The sequence below is a fragment of the Podarcis pityusensis genome (genome assembly GCF_964106645.2).
Source record: "Podarcis pityusensis genome assembly, chromosome: 16".
Taxonomy (NCBI): domain Eukaryota; kingdom Metazoa; phylum Chordata; class Lepidosauria; order Squamata; family Lacertidae; genus Podarcis; species Podarcis pityusensis.
Window position 1 is genome coordinate 1786714 of NC_138041.1, and position 25647 is coordinate 1812360.

Sequence of the window (25647 nt, forward strand, 5' to 3'; positions counted from 1 at the left end):
GTGACAACCATGTACATCACTGTGAGCTCCTTGGAGGAAAAGGTGTGATAGAAATGCAACAAATAAATAAGTAATCAGCTTTACATGCAGAAGGTCCCTCATTTCTTAAAACAAAATTAAAAAAGTCTATTGGTTCCATTGACTTACTGCCTTGCCAGATCCTTATTTCATATACTATATCTATCATCTATCTATCATCTGTGTGTCTGTCTGTCTGTCTGTGTATCTCTATCATCTATTTATCTATCTATCATCTATCTATCTATCTATCATCTATCTATCTATCTATCTCTATCTATCATCTATCTATCTATCATCTATCTATCTATCTATCATCTATCTATCTATCTATCTATCATCTATCTATCTATCTATCTATCTATCTATCTATCTATCATCTATCTATCTATCTATCTCTATCTATCATCTATCTATCTATCATCTATCTATCTATCTATCATCTATCTATCTATCTATCTATCTATCTATCTATCTATCATCTATCTATCTATATCTATCTATGTATCATCTATCTGTCTATTTATCTATCTACCTATATCTATCTATCTGTCATCTATCTGTCTATCTATCTATCTATCTATCTATCTATCTATCTATCTATCTATCATCTATCTATCTCTATCTCTATCTATCTATCTATCATCTATCTATCATCTATCATCATCTATCTATCTCTATCTATCTATCTATCTAATCTATCATCTATCTATCTATCATCTATCCTTTTTTTAGAAATAAGGTGGGATATGAATGGAAAAAAAGAAAAAGGAATCAGCTTTACATGCAGAAGGTTCTGGGCTCAGTCCCCAACATCTGCAGTTCAGGCAGGAAAATCCATCAATTTCCATTCCTCTCAGTTCTCATCCCCTCCCCAACCTAAAATTCCATTCTCTGCATTTCCACATCTGTTTACAAATCTCTTTAAGTCTTCATGAAAAGCCACCACCATATTGCCACAAATTTCTCCAAATAGACAGATGCTTATATGCATCTTCCCCTAATATAACACACTTTGGTGCTAATAGAATGCACACGGTGTCTCAGTTTATGCAAATCACTTTGCTGGAGGAAGTGCTTTGCAAAATTCAGAGAGGTGTGAATTTCGGAGGCTGGGCCCCCTGTGCTGTTCAGGGCTCACTGCGAGGTCCCCCTCCTTATACTGTGCTTAAAATTAGAACACAATAGCATCCTCCCTGCTGGGTCCAGGCCAAAGGGAGCCCATCTAGTCTGGCATCCTTTTCACACAGTGGCCGACCAGATGCCCCGATGGTTAATCTGTGAGCAGGACCTGATTTGCAGCTGGACTCACCCCGCCTTGTGCATCCCAGCAACTGTTGTCCTTCCGAGACTCAAGTCTGAGCAGCAATTTGGTCAGGCCCCTGTTCTTACATTGGGGGGAAGAGATCGTTTAATTGCCCTGATGAAGGATTTCCTGATGAGATGCGACATCAGTGCCCGCTCGCACCGAACCCTCCGATTAAATCGTCATCTGGTGATAATCCACGCCGTCCAGGACTGAAACTCTGTTCACGCACAAGAGAGAGAGAGAGAGAGAGAGAGAGAGAGAGAGTCTTTCTCTCTCTCACACACAGAGATTTGTTCAGGAACTCAGTTGCTATCGAAAAGCCGCAAACAATAATTATGATCAGTTAAGGGGTGCTAATTAACACTTGTAGCTGAGCGGGGGAAAGAGAAAGAGAGAGAGAGAGAGAGAGAGAGAGAGAGAGAGAGAAGGAGAGAGAGATCTTCAAGGACTCCGTGATGTGCTTCTCCCTGTGGCAGCTCCCCACCTCCCCAGCAGATGCTCTTGAGACAGGCAGGGCAAAGAGGAATCTGGCAGGGAGGAAATGGAGATGAAATGGGCAATGCTCAGAAAGAATGCCCTCGCTTTATTGCTCTTGACACTCGCCAGCTTCTTAACAGGTAAGTGAATTAGACCTGCATGTAAGACACAGAAGATCCCTGGGGGATGGGTGTGTGTGTGTGTGTTTGTGTGTGGAGACCTGGTGTTTGGAGGTGAGGTGATTTAACAAAGGTGAGAGTGTATCTATTCCCACACACCCCCGGCCACCCTATAGGCACAGCACACTTGCCTTCAGTGTGCCCTTGTTTGAGGTAGGCTGGAATAAAAACTTGACCTCATGTGAAACTTTTGCTGCGATTCAATTGATGCCTTTTAGCATACGGGACTATTGATGGTTGCTTAATGCCCTCTGGGGTATCCTCTGCCTCCTTTACTTGGGAGACAGCCCCACTGAAAATGGCAAGGCTTGCTTCTGAGTAAACTCGCATAGGATCAGGTTTGCGAGGAAGACTTCTAGGGTGGCTTAAAATTTGTGGTTCTGGTCTTGTTCGTTTTCTACTGTTTTTGAAGCATGGGCATGAGCACACTTGGGGTGCTGCCTTGAGCATTTGTTTTAGAAAAGAAGTGTGGATTTATTTCAGCTTAAAATATCTTCCAGCAGTAGGCAAGGCGCTTGTGGGCAAATCAATGTCTGCTTTCAGCAGAATCCCCCCACTCCCCTATAATCATGCCGCCCATATATCTCCTGCTGAGCCTTGCACCAGGCTGTCTCTCGGTTCCATTGACTTATTGCCTTGCCAGATCCTTATTTATAAAAATTCAGTAACCAGATTCCCATGGCATAATGTGCTTGCATTTATGTTCTCAAATGCAAATTGCTTGGTGACCTTTTAGGTAACAAGTGACTAATAAGCATAACGAGTGATTAAATCAATAAATAACCTGGTCTGCATTGGGGAGAACCAAAAGGCACATTTCACCATGCAATTTTCACACACCAGTTGTATTTACACTAACGTGCAGCTCCAGTTCATTTCAAAGTGACTCGCAACAGGATCACACCTGACATGATTTTGACTGGACGCAGGTGGTGGAAATGAAAGTTTGCATCTGCTATGCAATGGCATGCAAAAGAACTCTCCCTGATTCTTGACTCTCTGATCCAGATTCTATCCTTCTCCATTCCCCCCCCCCCGGCAACTTTTGCCTGCAGAGGCAACTTGGTTGCAAAGGTGGCTGGATATTATTAGCACACAGCCAGATGTTACAGCTCCAAATAACTTGCACATGAGAGACGCTCCAGGGAGGAAGAGATCTCAGCTCCAGAAACACTTTATGTAAGGAATGCAGGACCCGTAATGTGAAGTGTGTGCGAAATTAGCAGTTCCTCAGCCGCCTCACATTTCATCTACTGCTCAGTTCATTCCTATTACTTATTCTTGGTATTCAGCCTGGGGTTGTTGTTTTTCTTAATCAGTTAGAAGCAGGGATAATTAGATCTGTTGACTCCAGTTCTCTCAGTTTTCCAGTCTTAAATTGAGCCCTCCACATTTCTGCAGAAATTTGCTTTTTTAAAAATAAAAAAATCCTGAAAATTCATGTATTTCTCCATATTTTGTATGCAGTTTTGACTAATGTGCAGGGGTTTTTTTGCAAGCAATTTGCCCAAACATGATAAATTTTCATATGATATTGAGCCTAATGCATTTATTTATTATGCACACATTCCCCTAAAAGATTCAGTTTTGTAATTGTTGGCTGAAAAACTGCCTTGAAATATTTGGAAAAGTGAAAATTTCTAACGATCGCTGTCTTCTTACCCTACTCTACTAAAGTCTTATTCTTAGACTTACAAATTTCACAGTTCCTTGCCTGGGAGGCTGGGAGGCCTCAAAAGCTTTAACCTGAAGGTGTAATAGCACCTTACCTATGGAAGGGCAGAATAGACATTTTCATAATGAACGATAATAGCAGCTCTAACTAATGCTCCAGGTTGGTGCAAGACGTTTTGCTGTCTGAGGCACAAAACCAAGATGGCGTCTTCCACCTCTTTCAATGTAGAGCAGCTGAATCTGATTAAACACTGACAGTAGGAAAGCATCTTCCAATGCATCCAAGGGCAGGAGATGAGATGAGGGAGGTGCAAAACAGGCCATGAGGTAGACACAACTCTGTGCTTCAATTTAGGGGAAGGTCTGGTGGGTTCAGGTGGAAAAGCTGGCTATCTCAACTCTGGCTAGTGGTAGGGCTGAGAATGCCCACCCTGCTTGTTATTTGAGCTTTTCGAAGGAATGACACAGACTTACTGCATCTCAAGGCCTCTTGACCCCACAGCTTACAATTATTTCCCCTTGCCACATATTTGAACATCTGCCAGTTGATGACCACCATTCATGCATCTCATCCATGAGAGCACTGATAACAAACTATAGTTGTTAGCCTTTCAGGAAAGGATGAGGGAGAAATCCAGTTTCGTTCGTATTGCAATGCCAACTTCTGCCTAATGCACAATACACAAATCTAAACTCGCCTGCCCCTCAAAATAAGAACAATATTTCAGATTTTGCTGTGCAGTTCTCTAGCCCCAAATAGATGAATGTGTATAAAAGGGTATCTCTTAATGAAAACAATATGGGCCTCTCCCCACTTACATGGGGGTTATGTTCCCGGATACCCCATGTATATGTGAAATGGTGTTTAGTGGGGAACACCTTCTTAAAAAAACCAAACTCTGCCAAAAATCCATCAAACCCCACCACAACTGTTTCCTCCAAATCTGCTTTCTCAAACGTCAACTCCCCACAGGTTTCAAAGGTCCGTGCAAAGACTCATGGGATTGCAGTTGCAAAGGTTCCTGGGACTTCTAGTGTTTTCCTCACTCTTGGCAGGTGCCCCCAGTCTGCACTTTCTGGGAACAACTGAAGACATTGTTGTTCCCACAGACTTTTCCAGTTGAATAAATGGGTTTTTGCCATGAGTGTACACTTGTTAGGGTCTTAGTCTTGTTTTAAATGTACAATATTGCTTTTGTTTTTTTACTTATCTGATATGTAAATTGCCTTGAGATGGTGGTTGAGAAGGCAATTGATTGATTAATGGTAATAATAACAACCTTGGCAGATTGCGATTCCTGCTTCTGTTAGGATTGAATATTACTAATCTGTATTATAAAATGTCACAGGATTAAGCAGGTTTAAAGGCTGCAGATGTTTCCAGCAAGGATGCCTGTTGTTCCTCAGATTCTCAGTTTGGCCTACTGAGAGTAGACCTATTGAAATGAATGGACTGAAGCTAGCTATGTCCGTCACATTTCAATGGGTCTCCCCTGAGTAAAATTAATGTTTGAAATCAGTCCGTCTAGCAACTGCTATCCACTGTGATACCATAGAGAGAGTGTCAGACTGGGACGGACCTGGGTGTAACCTTGGGGGGGCAGTCATTGGCTCTCAGCCTAACCTACCTCACAGGGCTGTTGTGAGGATTAAATGAGGAGTTGGGAGAACCGTGTATCCCCACCTTGAGCTCCTTGGAGAGGAAAAAAAAGATATATAAATGCAATAAAAGTGTATCTCATACTGCCCTGGGAACATAAATTTGCACTGAGGGTTGTAGGAATGTAAACTGTGCAAGCCACAAATCTGCACACATCTCCTTTGTGCTGCCTGCCATCTTCGCCTCTCAACGTTCCTTTCCTAAGCCCTTTATTTATTTATTTGTAATAATCCACCAGTTGTGTGTCCCCCCCCCCCGAAACTCATTCCTCCCTCCAAGCCCCTGCTAACCAGTCATGTCTTTCAGCTTTGAGGACAGGGGATTTGCGGAGATTACAATGTTCTAACCAACTTCAGGATAAAATGGGATAAAGCTGTGATAAATGGTGGACGCAATTTTCTTCATCCCAGTAACCTACCCACCCCCCTCGTTCCTGCCTCCCCCATCTCCGCAATCCATCGCTTCCTTAAGGTGAACCCAGACAACAGTCGCAGCGGAAGAAAAAAGGGATTTAAGGGCCCTGGGGAGAGGATTGACTCATGATGTTAGGATGGAGCAGGGAAGGCAGACTAGAGAACAATGTGGACAGGCTAGATGGGACTTGGAGTAAGGCCACTTTCTGGGTCTAACAGGGACCTTGGGACAGTCACTGGCTCTCTGCCTAGCCTACCTGACAGGAGTAAATGTAGAGGGGGAGAGAACCACATATGCCACCTTGAACCCCTCTGAGAAAAAGGTGGGATGTCAGTGTGATGGAGATATAGACAAACAGAGAGTCAGTCTTGGACCTGGGAGAACAAGGTTCAAATCCCTACTTGGCTATGAAGCTCACTGGCCATGACCCTGACTCAGCCACAGCTTGCCTCTCAGCCTCACCACTGTGGGGGCTAAATGAGGAGGGAGGGAAAGAACCATGTAATAGCCACCTTGAGCTCCTTGGAGAGGGAAAAAAGGTGAAATATAAACACAAAGGAATAAATAAAACCTTACTAAAACAACCGGGGTGAGAGAAAACAGATTGTACTGCCTGATATTTGTTTCTGATACTTAATGAAATCAAAGAAGGTCTCTTGGCATTTTCCAAAGGAGCAGCAATCAAAGATTGCAATTATTAATAAATAATAAAGAGAAACCCCCGGCAAATAGGATCACTGCAACTGACCCCCTCTCTCCTTTTTTTTCCTTATCCCTCCACTTATTGATTTATTTTTATCTGAGAGAGAGGCGAAGGCTAAACCCAGAACACAGCCCAGCTCACAATAATTTTTGGCAGGCGGAAGCCGTAGGGAGAGAGAGACAGCTCTGATGTGGGTATTTAATCTTCTCTTAATACCAAACCACATCTGTTTTCCTCTTCCTCAAAGGGGAGGCAGCAGCAGGGAGGGGGTGGAGGAGGAGGGAGACCTCTAGCTGTGATGCCAGCAGGAGATACAGGGCCATACTCAGCAGTTTTGTCACACCACGTTACCCAGATGTAGGGGGCAATTTGACAAGTTTTGGGTGTCCTGGCTGGGGGAAGGAGGGGCGTGCCAGATTTCCCAGCATGTTGCAAAACAGCTTAAGAAAGAAAGTGTCACAGGGGGATCTGGGCCTGTGACATGCATGGAGTGGCTCATGGAGGCAAAGGACCAGGGGCACTGCTAGAAGCTTTGATCCAGATTCTGGAGAAGATAGAATGGGATCATCCAAATAGCAAAGTTCAGCAGTGCATGGCTTTCTTTCTTTCTCTCTCTCTCTCTTCCCTCCCTCCCTCCACCCTCACGTAGGTTTTTCATTGCCCAGGGATGGGGAATCTTGTTGTCCTCCAGATGTTGGGCTCCAAGCCCATGTCAGGCATCCCAGCCAACAACCAGAGATGAAGGATGGGAGCTGGAGCGCACAAGCATCTGGAGGGCTGCAGATGTTCCCAATCTCTGACCGAGGGCAATCAGGTCCTTGAATCGCCAGTGACCTCTCAAGGCTGTTGGGATTTGTGTCACGCCTCTGCGTTGGAAATAGTCTTATTACGCACTCTTCTGTTCTCTCCCCCTGACCCAAGGAAATTAAGTTTGCAGCGGAGACAGGCGAATCACTGTTGGCACAGCCCACATCACTTTCTCATGTGGTCGCCGATAAGTCCATTTTATCCCTTTCCTGCAGTAAGTGACAGGGTTGCTTCTGTAAAATCCACACAAATTTTTTGCTTTGGGTTCTATTTAAATCTATTGTTGTGGATTTAACAGCTTGGATGATGCCCTGAGCCCCTTCCAGTTCTAACAGAGAACTCTTCTGCTGAACTAGTCAGACGAATTTCTTTGTAAGACAATGGCCTTAGCTGGGTGCTTAGGTGACCTCACCAGTATCCCAAAAGAATGAGATAGGTTGCAAGAGCTACAACTAAGGGCTTCTGTTCATCTCATGATTTCTAGGCACAGGTTGGAGAAGTTTTTCTCTTGCCCCTGCCACTTTCTCTGGGAAAACCTGCCGTTTACTGCTGAAATGGAACAAATGTAAATCTGCAGAAATCCTGACTGATTGATTGTCATTGGGACAAAGGAAAGTATAGTTGAGCCCCAAGTGGTGGTAGTCTCCATGCTGATGGATGGGCCTTTCCTTCACCCTCTCACCTGGCTGCTTGCTAGGAGAACAATAGCCTGAGAGTGGGGTGTGTGGTCTGAGCTAGAAGCAAGCTGGAAGCTGGAGATACAAAGAGACGTTGGCTCTAGTGCTGGGTTTTGGGGCTCACCTGAAAACCTAATGGGGAAGCAAGATTTGTCTTATGCTCAGGTTGTTACATTACCCTGAACATCCCCCAATCCTGTCTGGTCTCAGAAGCTAAGCAGGAGCAGGTCTGGTTAGTACTTGGATGGGAGACCACCTGGGAATGTTGGGCACCTGCCCCTCTCTCTGATGAGCGGTGGCAAGAGCCCACAGGGTCCCAGGCACTCACACAGGGTCTGTGCTCCTTTAGAGAATCGAAGGCAGGGCGGAAACTGCCGTGGCTTTAAGAAATATGGTTCATTCACCTATTTACACATTCAGTCTGCATGAAGGGAGTCCAAATCTTACAGCATAGTCCTTTCGAGAGGTGCTAGTACCCCACAGCAGCACAGGTAGCCTTCAGCCAGCCTGCCCAAGATGGATCTCAGCTCTTTTTCCAACTTCTCCCTCCCAGCAACCCTTCCTTGAAAACTCCCATTTCCTGTCCCATCAAACACACACACCCTCACCTTGGCAACCCTTCAAACCCCCATCTTTGTTCACACCTCAGGGCAAGGGGGAAGGAGTTCTCTTGCATTGGCAATGGTCCTCAAAGGACCCTTAATGACCCTCTATTGCTCCCTTAATTGCCCTAGCTTGGCCAGGCTACCCAGGAATTCCTCTGCAGCTTATATTTCTCTCTTGCCACCCCAAATAACCACAATCCTTGCATTCATTAATTTCTAGGGGTCAGGGGGATCCCCCCAAATCTACAACAATATATATGTGTTTGAATAGAACCATTTTGTTGCATTTACCCAGGTTTGGTTTCCTTGGAATGTAGGTCAGTGGAGACTGCGGTCTCTTTAGAAGTAAAATCTTTTAAAGCACATTCCCCTTAAAATAAACATTGCCTGTCAAAATGTGTGTTTCTAAATGTGCATCTCCAAAATATGCACTGTTAAATGTACTTTTGATATGTTCCTTGAGCCGAGATCTGCGTTGCAGCATTCAGAGAAGTGTGAAATAGGATGCATAGCTAAGACGCAACCTGCAGATATTCATTCAGAAGGGGCAGATCAGATCATGATGGACCAGCAGGCACAATGATCTAATGCCTGAAATACCGTACTTCCCCTCTGAAGAAAAGTTGCAATTTTGGGGGTGGGTGGGGGTTAGTTTGGAAGAAAGGGACGCGGGTGGCGCTGTGGGTTACCGGTAAACCACAGAGCCGATCAGAAGGTCGGCGGTTCGAATCCCCGTGACGGGGTGAGCTCCCGTTGCTCAGTCCCTGCTCCTGCCAACCTAGCAGTTCGAAAGCACATCAAAGTGCAAGTAGATAAATAGGTGCCGCTCCAGTGGGAAGGTAAACGGCATTTCTGTGCACTGTTCTGGTTCGCCAGAAGTGGCTTAGTCATGCTGGCCACATGACCCGGAAGCTGTACGCTGGCTCCCTCAGCCAATAAAGCGAGATGAGCGCCGCAACCCCAGAGTCATCCGTGACTGGACCTAATGGTCAGGGGTCCCTTTATCTTTACTAGTTTGGAAGAAAGTCAGTTAAGTGGGGACATGATAGAAGATTTAACCACCATAAAGTAGCTTGAGAGGAAATATGTCCCTCTCCCATGATACCAAAACCCAACGGAGCCATCCAGTGAAGCTGAAATATGGGAGATTCAGGACAGACAGACAAAGGAAATGACCTCTTCACACAATGCATAGTTAAACTATGGAATTCACAGTGTAATGATGGGCATCAACCTGGATGGCTATAAAAAGGAACTGAGAGATAAGAAGGCCAGTGGCTACTAACCACAGTGGTCATGTTCTTCCTCCATAGTCAGAAGAAGCAATGCTTCTGAACACCAGTTGCTGGAAACCACAGGAGAGGAGAGGGCTCTTGTGTTCGAATCCTGCTTTGGTTAGTTTCCCATTGAGACATCTGGTTGGCCAATGTGAGACCAGGATACTGAACTAAATGGGCCCCCTTTGGCCTGATCCAGCAGCGGGTTCTTCCTATGTTCCTATGGACCCTCCAGATCCAGAGGCAGTTTATCTAGATTCCTAGGTTTTTTGGGGGGGAGCATTTGGCCATTGTGGGAGCATGAGGCTGGATTAGATGGGTCCCCTTTGGCCTGTTCCAGCACCCAGGCTCTTTTAATGTAATTTGCAAACATCAAATTCCTTCCCCAACCTGCACATTTTTTTCCTAGAAGCTAAGCCCTGCTGAATTCATTGGGAGTTATTTCTCAGGAAACTTGCATGGGATCATGGTGCAACACTGTAAAAGGCTGGCTCTGGGATTTCTTAATTGCTCCCCCTGTGACAAGTGGAACGACCCAGAGCTCATATTGTTCAGGACCCAAGCAACACCGGTTTACAATGATGAGCCAATAGCTGTATTTCAGTATGGAAATGTGTCCAACTCATATCGATCTCTTCAGTATGCAGTAGAGACCCACCTGTAGAGAGCTAAGGGTCCCCCACTGATGTGCCTATATTTTCATTCTGAGGTCTGAATTCTGCCTGTTTTTTCTCTTGCATAGGTGGAATGTCTGGTCAACACAGACTGGCAATCAATGCTAGCCAAAGATGGCTTGACTGGTGTGCAGGTGAATGAGCCCTTAACAGCACAGTCAACATTCTTAGGTTCAATAATTATTGCCTGAGTAGATGAAGAAATAGAATGGGGAGGGGGATAGTGGTATGAGTAGATCCAGGTCTTCTTCAGAACTTGCCAGTGGGTCATCCCATTTTCTGTCCATCTAGGACCTTGTCTGGATATTTTTGACACAGCGCCACCTAGGGGAGTGCCCTCCTCTTCACAGCCACATGCCCATGTGTACCTAAAACCTTGCCCAGATTCTTGAAACAGTGACACCCTGTGGCCTAACTTCATCTTCACATCCACTGTGCCCATGTGTGTTTTAACTTATTCCCAGAACAAGACAAGATTGGTTAAGAATCTGATCCTCCGGCAGATAAATAGACTTTAAATAACACTTCCCCTGAAGTGTGCAAAAAGCTATATGTGAACACATGTTCAATGAAGTCTCCAGATGGTGGGCTTTATGACCTAATGCTTAAAAGGAAAATATCAGCTTGCCCACAGGCTTTAGGTGGCTTTTGCTATGGATGATATTGCCTTCCTATATACATAAAAATGTAAGGCTGTCGTCATGCTGAAGTTCATGTGGCTGCTGATAGGGGGCCACACCAACTCCAGCTTGATGGCAGAGCATCAGGCAGGTGAGCAAGCAAGCAGTGTGGCCATGTGAGCTGTTTAACAGAAAGGAGGTCTTCAAAGAGGGGTTTGTCTAACTGCTCCCTGAAGCACCTCCCCCGCGGCATTAAATATGGCTGCCATGAGGTTTAATGAAGGGGGAAGGCAATTCAGAAGGCAGTATGTCAAACCACTCTCTGAAGTCGCTCTCCTCCTCCTTTAAAAAGGGTTGGTGTTTGGGGTGAGATGGGAGGAGAGGGTGGTGGGGTAAGTTCTGAGGGGAGATGAGTTTGGGGTGAGCTGTGAGGGGATAAGTGAGGGGGCAGGTGGGGTATAAAGGGAGGGGGAATTGGTCAGATGTAAAGGGAGTAGGAGTTGACTACGTAGGTGTCATGGAAGGGTTGGCAAATGGAGTAAACAGAGTGGCAGCCCCTACTACTACTACTATAAACATAAAACACAGATATTAATAACACACATATCCAACTTAACAGATTGTTCAGTGGGAAATTCTTCTATTGAGTAAAAAAAGTGGTTGGGTCCACCCTGCTAGCTCTGCAGAGTCAGCTAGTTGGATTGTTGCCTAAAATATCATGGTTGTGAGTATTATCACAACGTTGGAAACTCCGTTTTCAATCAAGTTGGTGACCTACCTCTTGAGGGAGCAAAACCTGTACAGTGGTACCTCGGGTTAAGAACTTAATTCGTTCCAGAGGTCCGTTCTTAACCTGAAACGGTTCTTAACCTGAGGTGTGCTTTTGCTAATGGGGCGTCCTGCTGCCACTGCGCCGCTGGGGCACAATTTCCATTCTTATCCTGGGGCAATGTTCTTAACCTGGAGCAACCACTTCCTAGTTAGCAGAGTTTGTAACCCGAAGCATCTGTAACCTGAAGCTTCCGTAACCTGAGGTACCACTGTAGTTTAACAATGTGCTGCCTGAAAAAGCACTTTCTTTTAGACTGTGCTATGTCTTCCAACACTCTAAGCCTAGGGCCAGGAAGAAAAATAATTCTGCCCCACAAATCCCTATGGTTTGTGCACAAATCTCTTTTCTCTGATTATTACTGTTCCATTCCCTTTCTGTATCATCCTCAGATCTCATCTCTGGCCAGTCACACACCCCTCCTCGCCAGGTGAACGGGGTCCTGGGAGGATCGGTGGCCCTCTCTGTGAACATTGGTCCACAGGCCAAACTGAAGGAGATCGAGTGGAGCTATCGGGCTGGATCTGGCCCAGCGCTGCTGGTGGCTTTGTTTCGGGATGGGAAATTTGAACGGCCTGATCCTGGTGACCGGTTTAAGCAGAGGATAGACATGTACAATGAGACGCTCAGGATCAAGGCATTGGAACTGAATGACAGCGGTGTCTTTGGGGCTCGAGTGAAGTTATTCCCAGCTATCGTTGAAGATCAGATCTTCCGCCTCATGGTCTATGGTGGGTCATTAGGCTGTATCCAACTAAGTTATACTCCATGTTGACTCATGGAAATTAATGAACCTGAGTTAGTCATGTCCACTCATGCATATTAAAAATAAAATAATCAGCAGAATTTCAATTTTTAGCCCAAGGAAATTGCCATCTCTCTCCCTGTTTTAACAGGAATAGCATACTTTTGTTTATTCAGTCAACAGTACAAAAACATCAGATACAGGATAGGGTTATCAAGGTAAGGGATTTGTTCACATTAATGCAGAATTTCCGAAAGAAATGAGTGCCAAAACACAGCCATCCTTCAAAATCTGCCCTTTTCTGAATTTTGCAATGCAGTTCTTTAAACAAGTAATATGGACAAAAATGCCAAGGTTGGGGTAGGTTTTCTATTTTTTAAAAATACTAATATTAGTTACAGTAACACACAAAATGCATTTTAGGTAAAAATGTGTATATTAGGAGAAATTCACACTAAAATGCTGTTATGATTTTTTAAACTGATGTGTAGAACTGAAATTAAGATTGGGAAAGTGAGAATTTGATAGTTTCCCCCTTCAGTATTCAAGACAACCACAGTAGAAGAGTATATGTATGTATATATATTTATGCACCCACACATTATGTATTTTTAAGTAAAGCAGAGTTGATGAGCAATCAAAAGTAGTTCAAAAAAATGCAGACACTTTCGACTCTGCATTCATATTTCCTTTAACAGTTGTGGCCTAGTTTTGATGGCTATGGAAAGGATCTTGGCTGTATTTTCAGTAAGCTTTGGATTACTGAAATTCAGTAATCTTAGGATCTGCCATTAAAACAGAATCATAAAATTCATCTGAGTTTCCACAAGTGTGTGGGAAGCACTGTGGAGACAAACAGGGATCTTATATCCCTATGAAAATTAACATCCATGCACAAAATTAAAAAGGCAAATGTGTTAATTTCATCTGGTCTTTTAGCAGGACCAACATTATCTGCAGCTCATTACTAAGAAATATTTAGGTGTTGGGAGGAAATGGGAGAGCTAATTCCACTCCTCCATTGCGCTTTGGATACTGGATTTATTAAAGCATTGCAAACTCGTGGCTGGGATTTCTGAAATGCAGTTTTGCAGTTTTATTGTGCTTCGAAGCAGAGTGTAGCTGTGTGAGAAGTCAGTTTCAAGCAGAAATGTAATGTCCTGTTTGGACGGCAAGAGGGAGCCCCTGGCTCCCAATTCCTGAGAGTGACTTTGTGACATCTGTTCAAATTTCATGTTGGCTGACATCCACCACATATCATTTTCCCTCTTTCCTCATCATTGGCACCCAGAACCCGTCTCTACTCCACGGATACAGAGTCAGCTGGTCTCCAGCACGTCCAAGTGGTGCAATGTGACGCTCCAGTGTCTCTCTCCGGGAAAGGAGCAGGTCAACGTCACTTGGAGGAAAGGAAACCCGATCCGGGATCTCGGGAGCTCCGACAGATACCAAGTCTCCCCCGATGGCAAGACTCTCCGCCTCTCGCTGCTGCCTGCCTCCCTGAACACCACCTATTCCTGCACGGCCAGCAACCCCATTGAGCACAAGATCGTGTCCTTTGACTTGCAGAGGATCTGCCAGAGTGGAGGTACAGATGTTTTTGTTTTTAAAAAAGGAATTACCCCCCATACGGAACACTTTTCAAAATAATTCTCTTGCTTTTCCAGCTTTATCATCCACACAAAGCAAGTTATAAGTTCCTCTCCCCAGGGAGGCTCTGGCCTGGCACCATCATTGCATGTCTTTAAGTGCCAGGCAAAAAAAATCCTTTTCCATCAGGCCTTTGGCTTTTAATTATTGTTACGGTAAAATCTAGATGCAGGGCTACTCTGCCACCCAGCTCATCGGACTAAGTCCGTGGGTCCCTGTGGAAGAAAATGAGCTCAGCCGGAGACAGGAGCAAACTGCAGAAGATCCAAGTTTATTGCGCAACAGGTTCAAGGCGAGATTGAACAGCGAGAAAGGGGTGACATGAACTTTTGAAATTTCCCTCCATGTCCCAGAATACAGTGCAAAATACATCCCAGTTACATCATGAATACATTAAGAAGAGGTTGGGTTACACAGATTACATCACGAATACATTAGGAAGAGGTTGGGTTACACCGGATTAACATATGGAGGAGGGAGGGGGGAATATGCAGAGCTGGAGATATGCGCAGATAAGCACATCCTGAGAAGACAATGGTCCATGTATGCATAGTCTGTCACCTGGCATCGCCCAGAGGAAGGGCTTGGCAGAGCGATTTGACAGGATTAGGGTCTTGACACCTTGCTTGAGGGATTATGGAGGACAGGGGAGGTGTCATGGAGTCCTAGAGAAATTGAGCAAATTGGCACGTTGCTTTTCTATGAATTTTATAGATTTTAGTCCCTTTTGACATTGACAATTGGAAATAAATGGATATATTGTAGCGAAGAAGAAGGTGAAGAAGACATGCCCCCCCCCTTCCGTATCATTATCTATATGGTAATGTTTCCCAAACTTTTTGGACTACAATTCCCATTATCCCTGACCAGTGGTCCTGCTAGGAATGATGGGAGTTGTACTCCAAAAAGAGCCAGGTACCCTGATCTGTGGCCTTGTTGTGTAGTTTGGATGTTTTAATGCCACACGCACACACACACACACACGGTGTTATTTTGGTTTTGGTCATGTTTCCCCTGGGGCTACTGCTGGAGGGGGCTTGTCACAACGTCACCAAATTACACTTGGGAAATCGTTGTTCATACTTTCCTTAATACTTCAGGCTTTGGTCATTTTACAGTACAGCAGGCCCAAAGCTTTTTTAAAAAATACTTTTTTATTCAAAATTAAAACAAAACATATTATCCAGAAACATATCACCCTTATTTCCCTCCCATTTTTCCTTCCTCCCCCCACCCTCCCACTCAAAAGCTCCCTCTGGAGTTTCTGATTAGTCAGGCACTTTTGTGAACGGAGTTTTGAACCTAAATGAATGAGGTTCTGGTAATGTGCAGCACCGACCCGCTGTCCTTGCCTCATGGTGAGGCAAGGCTCAGTGTGTGTGTGTGTGTGTGTGTGTGTGTGTGTGTGTCAGCCTCTCCCATCCAATTTCCCTGTAACAATGTTCCAGCGGTCTGTGTGCAGAGGCAAAATCATGCAAAGCCAGGAAGATAGATTTCCTGGCTTCCCTGACCCTTAGACTTCTCCCTTTCTATTTCCTGATTCACCATTGGAGTTCCTAACCCAAGCTTGTTTCCTTACCTTTCTCTGTAATTTCACCTCTCCTTGCAATAACTCTTTCTCTCCTAGTTTCTCTGTAGCTTGTGTGTGGTCTATAAAACTATCAGATATCCCTCTGTCGATCTCTTGTTTTTCTCTCTCTCTCTTTCCCTTTCTGTTTCTCCAAAACCTCTGCCTGACATTTGAGAGTCCTGCCTTTTTTGTGTACTTGCTGTGAGCACCCGGATAATGCTCAACAGCTGCTGTATTGCTGTGTGATCTACACACTTGTTTCTTCCTGTGAGCTATCAGGAACGACACAAAAAGCAGCAGCAGGTGTTTGTCTGCTTGAATTGTGTGTGTATAGTCGATCTTGCAAGCTGGCTCTGACCTTCTGCACCCTTCTCAATCCCAACAGCTGAGGCGTCTTTCTCCAAGTCAGGCTATGTCGTCCTGACCTTCGTCTTGCTAGTGCTGAGTCTTGGGGCTGCCTTCTGGTGCTGGAGGATCAATAATGAAAAATCAGCAGAAGCTGGTGAGCCAAACATTTGTTTGAAATATTCCAGTCCTTCCCCTACAACCCTAATTATGTCACATTTAAAGAAACTCACGAGTCACAGAACATTTCGACCCCTGTTGGTCATCGGAACAACTTGGAGTTAAGTAATTTTATCCAAGTTTGCTTATTTTCTCTTCCCTCCCAATCTCCTTTCCTTTTGAGCCATGTCTGTTTTAGACTGTAAGTCTCAAGAGCAGGGACTGTTGTGTTTCTGAGGAACTGGAAGCTGCTCTTCGGAGGCTTTTGGACTGAAGAGTTGGATAAAACTTAACTGAATAAAGAAATTAAAAGGAGTACAAGCTAAATGCAAGGGCCATCATCTTTTCTGGAAAAACTCTGTGCCTTTAGGAACTCCTTGGTGCAGAAAGATTTTGCCTGTGGAAACTTTCCTCATAAGTGTCTCTCCCCACTGACAAAAACTTCCCCATCCTTAATAACTGCAAACTGGGCTGTTGTTATTGTCACAGGGGAGCAACCAGATTAGACAACATTTATGTTAAAATGGAAGGGCAAGGAGCCTGAGACCTGGGGAGGAGGCAGATGTGGCCCTCCGGACCTCTCTGTCTAACCTCAGAACTCCTCCCAGGTCAAATACAGTATTTTTGCCTGGCTGGAATCAGATAATGCCTCTTTCTTGCCTGGGTAGAGGATAGAGACTGGGTTGTGAGTCTGTGCAGAAAGTAGCCTAAGGCAGCGTTTACATTGGTTGCTCCACCCACTTTCCCTCTGGCCCCACCCACCACTGGCATGCGGCCCTCAGAAGGTTGCTCAGATGGGAGTGTGGCCCTCAGGCTGAAACAGTTCCTAAAGCAATGTAGGATCTCTCTCACACAGATGTCTCTCGATCTCTTTCTTTTTCCAAGTTACCATTCCAACTGTGCAAGTGGAGGAGAGCCCATCTGACCCCCAGTATGCAGAGATCCTTCGGAGGAGCCCCCCAGAAGGTAACAATAAGGTGAGACTGTCCTGAGGCCCCCCACTGGGCCTCTCCTCTGCCGGGTGGAAGCCCAGGTCAGCCTAGACCTGTTTTGCAGAAAGAATGGGGGTCTGCTGAACTTCAGAATATACCACTGCAGGATCTCACAGGTCCTTCTTTAGCTACTGGACTATGAAGATGTAAAGGGGGGAGGTTTGCCCTTCGCAATAAATCCCTCGGCTTGATGGTAGTGGTATTTACAGTCTTTATTGTACAAGTATTTACAAAGGGACGCGGGTGGCGCTGTGGGTTAAACTACAGAGCCTAGGACTTGCCAATCAGAAGGTCAGCGGTTTGAATCCCTGCGACGGGGTGAGCTCCTGTTGCTTGGTCCCTGCTCCTGCCAACCTAGAAGTTCGAAAGCACGTCATGTGCAAGTAGATAAATAGGTACCGCTCCCGCAGGAAGGTAGACGGCGTTTCCATGTGCTGCTCTGGTTTGCCAGAAGCGGCTTAGTCATGCTGGCCACATGACCTGGAAGCTGTACGCCGGCTCCCTTGGTCAGTAAAGCGAGATGAGTGCCGCAACCCCAGAGTTGGCCACAACTGGACCTAATGGTCAGGGGTCCCTTTACCTTTACCTTATTTACAAAGTACAGAGTATCTCTTCACGCGTCCAAATCATCGGCAACAGATCCTGGGAGTGGGGGCTTTCAGGTCTGCCTCCAGCAGAGCAGTCTTGGTAATCTCATACGTTTGCGTTGTTCCCTACTCTTTAACCTCCTCCTGTCCTGAGCGGCTAAAAGTGGTGTGCCCTTTCCCTCTGTGCCAGAGCTGGAGTGGTGCTGGGGCTCCCTAACATCAGGCAGCCCTGCCTCCACTTCCCCTTGCTCTCCCACACCTTCCAGTGCTTCCTCTTCTGCCAGCCCCTCTCGCTCCTCCTCATCCAACTCAGGAGCCGTCTCAGCTGGCTCCGAGACAGAAGAGGACATTTGAGCCCAACTGCTGAGCCCAACAGCTGGCTCCGTGACAGAAGAGGACATTTGAGCCCAACCGCTGAGCCCAACAGCTGACTCCGTGACAGAAGACGACATTTGTGCCCAACAGCTGGCTCCATGACAGAAGAGGACATTTGAGCCCAACCGCTAGACATCTCTCCACAGCTACACAAATTGAGCTCGGATTAAGGAAAGGGCCATAGCTCAGTGGTAGAGCCTCTGTCCTGCAAGCAGAAGGTCTCCATTTCAGTTCCCATCATCCCCAGATAGCGTTGGGAGAGACTATTGGTGTTTTGCAACTTTCTGACTTGTTGCAGGACCTTAGCCAGACCTAGCAGAGTAAACGCAGAGTTCATGAAAGCAATTGGCAACTGGCTGCAGACAGGATGGACAAAGCAGGAACCAGTAACTTGTAGTTTATTATATACAGTGGACTATTTACAGGAACAGAACATGGATCTTTAACTAGCTCTCTCTTACACGACTCACAACTCTCAACCTCCAACTCCTACACTCGCCACTCTAACACATTCCAGTTAGTAGGCCATAAATCATTATTCCCATGAGAGCTTGACCAATCATGGAGCTGTCTCTATGCCTCTGTATCACCAGGCAGATTACACTCCTTTACATTGCCTTGGCTGTTGGCCAAACCCTAATTGACTCTTTGTGAAGCTGCACATATTCAGATTCCCAACAGAGACTTCTGCCTGAAATCCTGGACAGCCACTGCCAGTCAGTGTAGAGAATACTGAGCTACATGGACCAATGGTCTGATTCAGTATGTGGCAGCTTCCTATGTTCCCAAGTGTTGGGTGTTTGTGTCATTTTTATTCTCAGCAAATGCCACATCATTTAAAAACAAACAAGCAAACAAACTTCTTCCTTATTTGCATTTAGTCCCTAGGTCTACGGGAAAATAATGCAGAGAGAAGCCCCCAGAAAGAAAGGCTTGTCACCACTATTTACGACCAGATCCGAAGGACCCCGGACAATTCTTCTGAAGAAGTCACATAGGCCTGGTAAGGTCCATGATATTTTGGATGGGCTTAAAAAGTACAGTGGTACCTCGGGTTAAGTACCTAATTCATTTCGGAGGTCTGTTCTTAACCTGAGGCACCACTTTAGCTAATGGGGCCTCCTGCTGCTGCCACTCTGCCGGAGCACGATTTCTGTTCTCATCCTGAAGCAAAGTTCTTAACCCGAGGTACTACTTCTGGGTTAGCAGACTCTGTAAACTGAAGCGTATATAACCTGAGGTACCACTGTATATCAAATGGTGGTGATTTTTTTTTGCACAAATATATGCACCAAATATGTTTGTGTGTGATTCTAGCCATGCACCAGCCTCTCCTTCAAGACCTTCAACAAAGGAAAGCTCCAGCAGCTCTAGATAGTGTTCCCATTGTCAAACTGGTCCTACGATCGATACATTTCTCCTCATGTCCAACTGAGATCTACCCTCAGTCTAGGGTAGATCCTTTAATCTAGTAGAGGGGAAGAAGTCTGTCCTCTCTTCTATGGGAGAGCCCCAATATGCCATCTGATTTATAAATATAATTCTGTTTCCCAGCAGGATTCAGCAAGAGGGATTTTGTCAAGAAACATCACCTTTGCAGGGGCCAAAAACCAAATGATGTGCCAAACCCTCTGAGCACCACTTGGGACTTGCCAAGGCTACGTTTTGTTTTTGTTTTTTGGCACAGAAGAGAAGAGAATATTTCACGGGCGAAATTCCCTTTCTTTCCTTTTATTGTGAAACCTTATTTTCTGCTACAAGCCCTCACTCCAAAGTTACTAGAAGTCCTCGCTCTGAAATGGCTGGAAGCCCTCACTCCAAAGTGGCTTGAGAATATCTTGCTGAAGCTGAACCCTGGAAGGGAGAATGATCCAAGGCTTTCTAAACTATGGAGCAAACTATTCTCCAAAAGATCAGTCCATACAATGGAGTTTTCCACCTGCCTCAAAAGAAAGCAAAGAGGGGGGTGGAGTCTTGAGATATCCACCCAGGGAAAAATTGGGCAGATTGGCAGAGACTGAAATAATGCCCACCACTCTTCTCCTGAAATGGAAGCCATTGTGGGCAGCAGCAACATGTAACCAGAACCATTCTAACATGCAATTACATGGCTAAAATGAAGACTCTGCTTTTGAGATGGACAAGATGGCAATAAAGAAATATTCAGACTTACATCCCATAAATGTTTTGTAAGCCCGTCCATGACTGTTTGTAAGCAAGAGAGAAACCGTCTATGAATGGATGTGACATCATGCTCAGGATAGCATCTGACATCCAACTGCTAGACCTGAATCTCTCCTTAGGTGTCACAATAGACTTCCCTTTGGGCTGCTCTGCGTAAGAGGGCAGTGGACTCTAGACTATGCTAGCAATCCTGACTTTGTGCTCATGATATATCAAAGTAAATATGAAAGCAAAACTAGCACTCCTACATTCCAGTTTTAAACAAAACTAAGAGGAAGGTGATGCTGCCACTGATTGATCATCCTGAATGATGCAGTTCATGAACTGGGACTGGAATGAAGATGGGTTTGTGCTTATGGGAAAGGGATGGATGCAACAGGGTTTGTTTCCACATAAATATGGTGGAGGGAAGGGTCCTAGCTCAGGGACAGAACACCTGTTTTGCATGCAGAATGCCCCAGGTTAAACCCACAATAGCATCTCCAAGTAGACCTGGGAACGTCCCCTCCCTGAAACCCAGGAGAGCTGCTTCCAGCCAGTGTAGACCGTCCTCAGCTAGAAGGACCAATAGTCTGACTCAGCAGTATGCAGCACTTGGGCAAACCCATGTCTCAGTGGTAGAACACCTGTTTCACATGTAGAAGGTCCCAGCTTCAATACCTGAATGCATCTCCAGATAGGGCTGGGGGGAAAGGCAGCTTCCCATGTTCCTAAACCAAGGCTCCATTTCTCCCCAACCTATTGTCTGCACATTGGCCTTCAGCTTTTCAGATCTCTCATATCAAGAGCCTTTCTTGGACCTGTCTGCGGCTGAACTCTAGAATGCTCAAAGCCTCTAAGTTCCAGATTCCACCCTCTGCTGTTTGAAGTACTTCGGAGCGAGGGGGGAATTAATGTGTCCTGCAACAATATGTTGCAGTTCTAGATTCCAATCAGAATGTTACACTTACACACACACACCACCTCCTCACCCTGTTCTCCATTTTCCTTTTGGCATGTTCACTCTATAATCCTCATTTGGTTGATTCTTTTTTGGGGGGAGAAGGTGTCCCATTAAGTCTTTTGCTTTCAGGTTTTTTACGTCTGCAAACTTTGGGGTTCCTCCAGGCCTGGAAATTCCTCCCTCCTCATGTAGCTCACAGAGATCCTCTTTTGGCCACCGTCCAGTCAACACTTGGCCCCTGTGCTTGTTATTACAGTACAAGATTGGAAGCTGTTCAAAAACCTGTGCTGGAAACCTCCGGCTTTGATGCCAGACACCATACTCACACTGCAATGGTGGGAGTGATCTTCAATGAGTTCTGGGTATAGAATTAGGTCTGTGGCTGCTGAAGTGTAGAAAGCCAAGTATCTGGACCTCCCAGCCCAGCTCAAGGTGCTGTAGGACCACAGAAACCAACCGTGCATTAATTAGCTGGTCATTGTATCATATCTGGTCCCTGCTCTAGATCTCACGAGACTTTACAGTGTGTATGTTGGGCACCATGCTATGTACTGTGCTATTTGTCTCAATAACATTTGGTAAAATAACCCTTTGAAGAATGTTGTCATTGCCTGATGGTAAAGGTGTACGAAGATTGTGGTTAATAATACCCATGAGGTTTTGTATATTTTTATTTCAGTCTGCCCAAAGTCGGCACACACACAGGCCATGCAATTTCTTGAGCCAAATTAAAGAGGCAGCAGGTTGTTGTTTCAGCACTGGGGATGGGACAGCAATTGCTGCATGAGAAAAACAGCCCTATCCAGAAATAGCAAGTATCCCATGGCAGTCCACCCTCTCAGACCAAGTGGGCTTCAAGAGAACTTCGACACAGAACCCATGGGCCATGCACCAGTGAAGGTGGTGAATGTCCTGTTTGAGTGCCTGGAGGTGGTTGTAAGATGGATGGTAGCTAATATATTGAGGTTGAATTCTAACAAGACAGAAGAACTGGGGGTTTTGGGGGGGGGACAGGGGACAGGCAGGTGTGAGGGACTCCCTGGTCCTGAATGGGGTAACTAAGCCCCTGAAGGACCAGGTGTGCAGCCTGGAAGTCATTTTGGACTCACAGCTCTCCATGGAGGAGCAGGTCAATTCTGTGTCCAGGGCAGCTGTCTACCAGCTCCATCTGATACGCAGGCTGAGAGCTTACTTGCCCGCAGACTGTCTCACCAGAGTGGTGCATGCTCTAGTTATCTCCCGCTTGGACTACTGCAATGCGCTTTATGTGGGGCTACCTTTGATAGTGACCCAGAAACTACAACTAACCCAGAATGCGGCAGCTAGACTGGTGACTGGGAGCGGCCACCGAGACCACATAACACCAGTCCTGAAAGACCTACATTGGCTCCCAGTACGTTTCCGAGCACAATTCAAAGCGTTGGTGCTGACCTTTAAAGCCCTAAATGGATTCAACCCAGTGTACCTGAAGGAGTGCCTCCCTGCCCATCGTTCTGCCTGGACACTGAGGTCTACCTCCAAGGGCCTTCTGGCGGTTCCCTCACTGCGAGAAGCCAAGTTACAGGGCACCAGGCAGAGGGCCTTCTCGGTGCTGGAGCCCTCCCATCAGATGTCTAGGAAATAAACAACTACCTGACTTTTAGAAGACATCTGAAGGAAGCCCTGTTTAGGGAAGTTTTTAATGTTTGAAGTTTCATTCTGTTTTTAATATTCTGTTGGGAGCCACCCAGAGTGGCTGGGAAAAGCCAGCCAGATGAGCGGGGTATAAATAATAAAATTATTATTGTTGTTATTGTTATTATTATTAGATTTCCACATTGTTAAGGTGGTCACAATATCATTACTATTATTTAGTATACCCAAGTAATATATTTAATGAAATATATATAATTGAATACACAGTTAACAGGTTTAATATATATATTTCTTAAACAGATAGATAGGTGCATGGCATGGAAATGCAGGAGAACCCAGAATCATGGTGTGTGTATGAGATTCTGACCCCTGAAATCCTGCCTGATAAGATCTGAGTGCACAGAACAGGAGTCAAAGTGACTCCAAAATAATCACTGCCACCTCTCACCCCTCCTGCATAGTCACAATCTGGACTATCCTTCTCCTAGTCCATCCTGGACGGGGTGGAGGGAAGAGACAGAAAGTCACAGACCTGAGGTCCTCCTTTCTTATTGGGGTGTGTGTGTGTGTGTGTGTCTGTGTGTGTGTGTGTGTGTGTTTTGGATGTGGATCTTAACAATCCAGATGTTCTTTTTAAAAATTTCCATCTCACCAATTGAGAAACAGGAAGCTGAGTTTGCTCTTACCCACTAGGCAGGGTTTTCTGCACAGTCAAGTTCTACCTATGATTGCCCCCAACCTCTGCTGCACCTCCCCACCCCACTGATCCCCCTTCTCAAGCCCCCAGTCACACCCTCGACCTGCGCACACTGGAGACAATGAGGAGCACAAACACACACCCCAATTCACCACCACCACCAGCACCATTAGGTTTTAATAATACTAATACTAATACTAATACTAATACTAATACTAATACTAATACTAATACTAATACTAATAATTTATTTATATCAGGAAACCGGGCTCAGGGTGGCTAACAACAAATTTAAAACACTTAATTGAATACTTTGCCACTCTTGCCCAGCCCTCCACTCTCTCCTTCCTGCAACTAGTGGGTTGGGGGCAGGGCTGGATTTAGGGCAACACAACTGATTCCCCCACACTGGGCACTGAGCTGAGAGGGCTGCTGTCAAGGGCTGATGGCAATGGGTATGTGGAAGATGAACTTCATTTTCATGCTCTCTGGCACCTGCCCTGGTGCACCAGAAGCAGTTTAGTCCTGCTTGGTACGAGACCCGAAAAGCTGTCTGTGGACAAACGTCAGCTCCCTTGGCCTGAAAGTGAGATGAGTGCTGTAACCCAATAGTCGCCTTTGGCTGGACTTAACATTCCACTGGTCTTTAACGTATGTGGAACCTCCATATGCTAGAAGGTCAGAGAGTGGAAGAGGGGCTGCTGCCTCCGTGTCCTCTCTTTGGCATGCCATTTTGACAGACTGACAGACACATACGGTAGCTAAAAGTAAAAAAAAAAAACCTGGACGGTTAAGTCCGGTCAAAGGCACTATGGGGTTGCAGCACTCATCTCACTTTCAGGCCGAGGGAGACGGTGTTTGTCCACAGACAGCTTTTCAGGTCATGCCATTTTCACTAGTGCATGCTTTCTTACACACAGTTTCTCCTAATACATACATTTTTGTACACATGTAGTGATTGGAGAAGTGCCTCACAAAAACCCAAAATACAAAGGGTAGCTGCCTTTCACAGGTAAAGGTAAGGACCCCTGACAGTTAAGTCCAGTCATGGCTGACTCTGGGGTTGCGGCGCTCATCTCGCTTTATTGGCCGAGGGAGCCGGCATACAGCTTCCGGGTCATGTGGCCAGCATGACTAAGCCGCTTCTGGTGAAACCAGAGCAGCGCATGGAAACGCTGTTTACCTTCCTGCTGGAGAGGTACCTTTTTATCTACTTTCACTTTGACGTGCTTTCGAACTGCTAGGTTGGCAGGAGCAGGGACCGAGCAACGGGAGCTCACCCCATCATTGCGGGGATTCGAACCACCGACCCTCCGATCAGCAAGCTCAAGAGGCTCAGTGGTTTAGACCACAGTGCCACCCGCATCCCACATTTCACAGGTAAAGGTAAAGGGACCCCTGACCATTAGGTCCAGTTGTGGCCAACTCTGGGGTTGCGGCACTCATCTCGCTTTACTGGCTGAGGGAGCCGGCGTACAGCTTCCGGGTCATGTGGCCAGCAGGACTAAGCCGCTTCTGGCAAACCAGAGCAGCGCACGGAAACACCGTTTACCTTCCCACCGGAGCGGTACCTATTTATCTACTTGCACTTTGATGTGCTTTATGAACTGCTAGGTTGGCAGGAGCAGGGACTGAGCAACGGAAGCTCACCCCATTGCAGGGATTCGAACTGCCCTTGCTGTTAAAGACTGGTAGTCATTGAAGAAGTAAAAAGTTTGTTGATCTTAACAAAATAACTAAAGCATATCTCCTTTTTTAAATTCTGTTTTGTGGTTAGTCTGTTTTAAGAAAATTCTCTAGCTCCCATATGAGGTTTCCAGAGGCCTGTAAAGTCCTTTGAAA

General features: G+C 45.7%; 1 protein-coding gene and 1 long non-coding RNA gene across 6 annotated transcripts; one reads left to right on the plus strand and one right to left on the minus strand.

Moving 5' to 3' along the window:
- The first annotated feature begins 1377 nt into the window (after nt 1-1377).
- Nucleotides 1378-22120, plus strand: LOC308465812 (SLAM family member 5-like). Of its 5 annotated transcripts, none has more exons than XR_013980567.1 (8): nt 1378-1944; nt 10543-10608; nt 12316-12654; nt 13960-14256; nt 16274-16390; nt 17278-17358; nt 19228-19349; nt 19904-22120. XR_013980567.1 is itself a non-coding variant. In XM_080986087.1 (8 exons), the coding sequence occupies exons 1-7, from the start codon at nt 1869-1871 to the stop codon at nt 19342-19344; spliced, it is 1104 nt and encodes a 367-aa protein (XP_080842213.1). In that variant the 5' UTR covers nt 1390-1868; the 3' UTR covers nt 19345-19349; nt 19904-22120. The 5 variants fall into 5 exon arrangements, 3 of the variants coding, with proteins under 3 accessions (XP_080842213.1, XP_080842212.1, XP_080842214.1); XR_013980568.1 differs by having other exon boundaries at nt 1379-1944; nt 19901-22120; XM_080986087.1 differs by having other exon boundaries at nt 1390-1944; nt 17278-17369.
- LOC308465846 lies at nt 14569-16239 on the minus strand. The gene is made up of 2 exons (XR_013980582.1): nt 15898-16239; nt 14569-14983 (listed from the first exon to the last, which is right to left on the minus strand). It is a non-coding gene; the product is annotated as an uncharacterized lncRNA (long non-coding RNA).
- Nucleotides 22121-25647: the final 3527 nt, after the last annotated feature.

What these genes read in the sequence shown, in the direction of transcription:
- LOC308465812 (XM_080986087.1), top strand. Translation starts at nt 1,869, where the DNA reads ATGGAGATGAAATGGGCAATGCTCAGAAAGAATGCCCTCGCTTTATTG. An exon ending in CTTCCGCCTCATGGTCTATG is followed by an intron (nt 12,655 to 13,959) that starts GTGGGTCATTAG and finishes ATTGGCACCCAG; the next exon opens with AACCCGTCTCTACTCCACGG. An exon ending in GAGGATCTGCCAGAGTGGAG is followed by an intron (nt 14,257 to 16,273) that starts GTACAGATGTTT and finishes CAATCCCAACAG; the next exon opens with CTGAGGCGTCTTTCTCCAAG.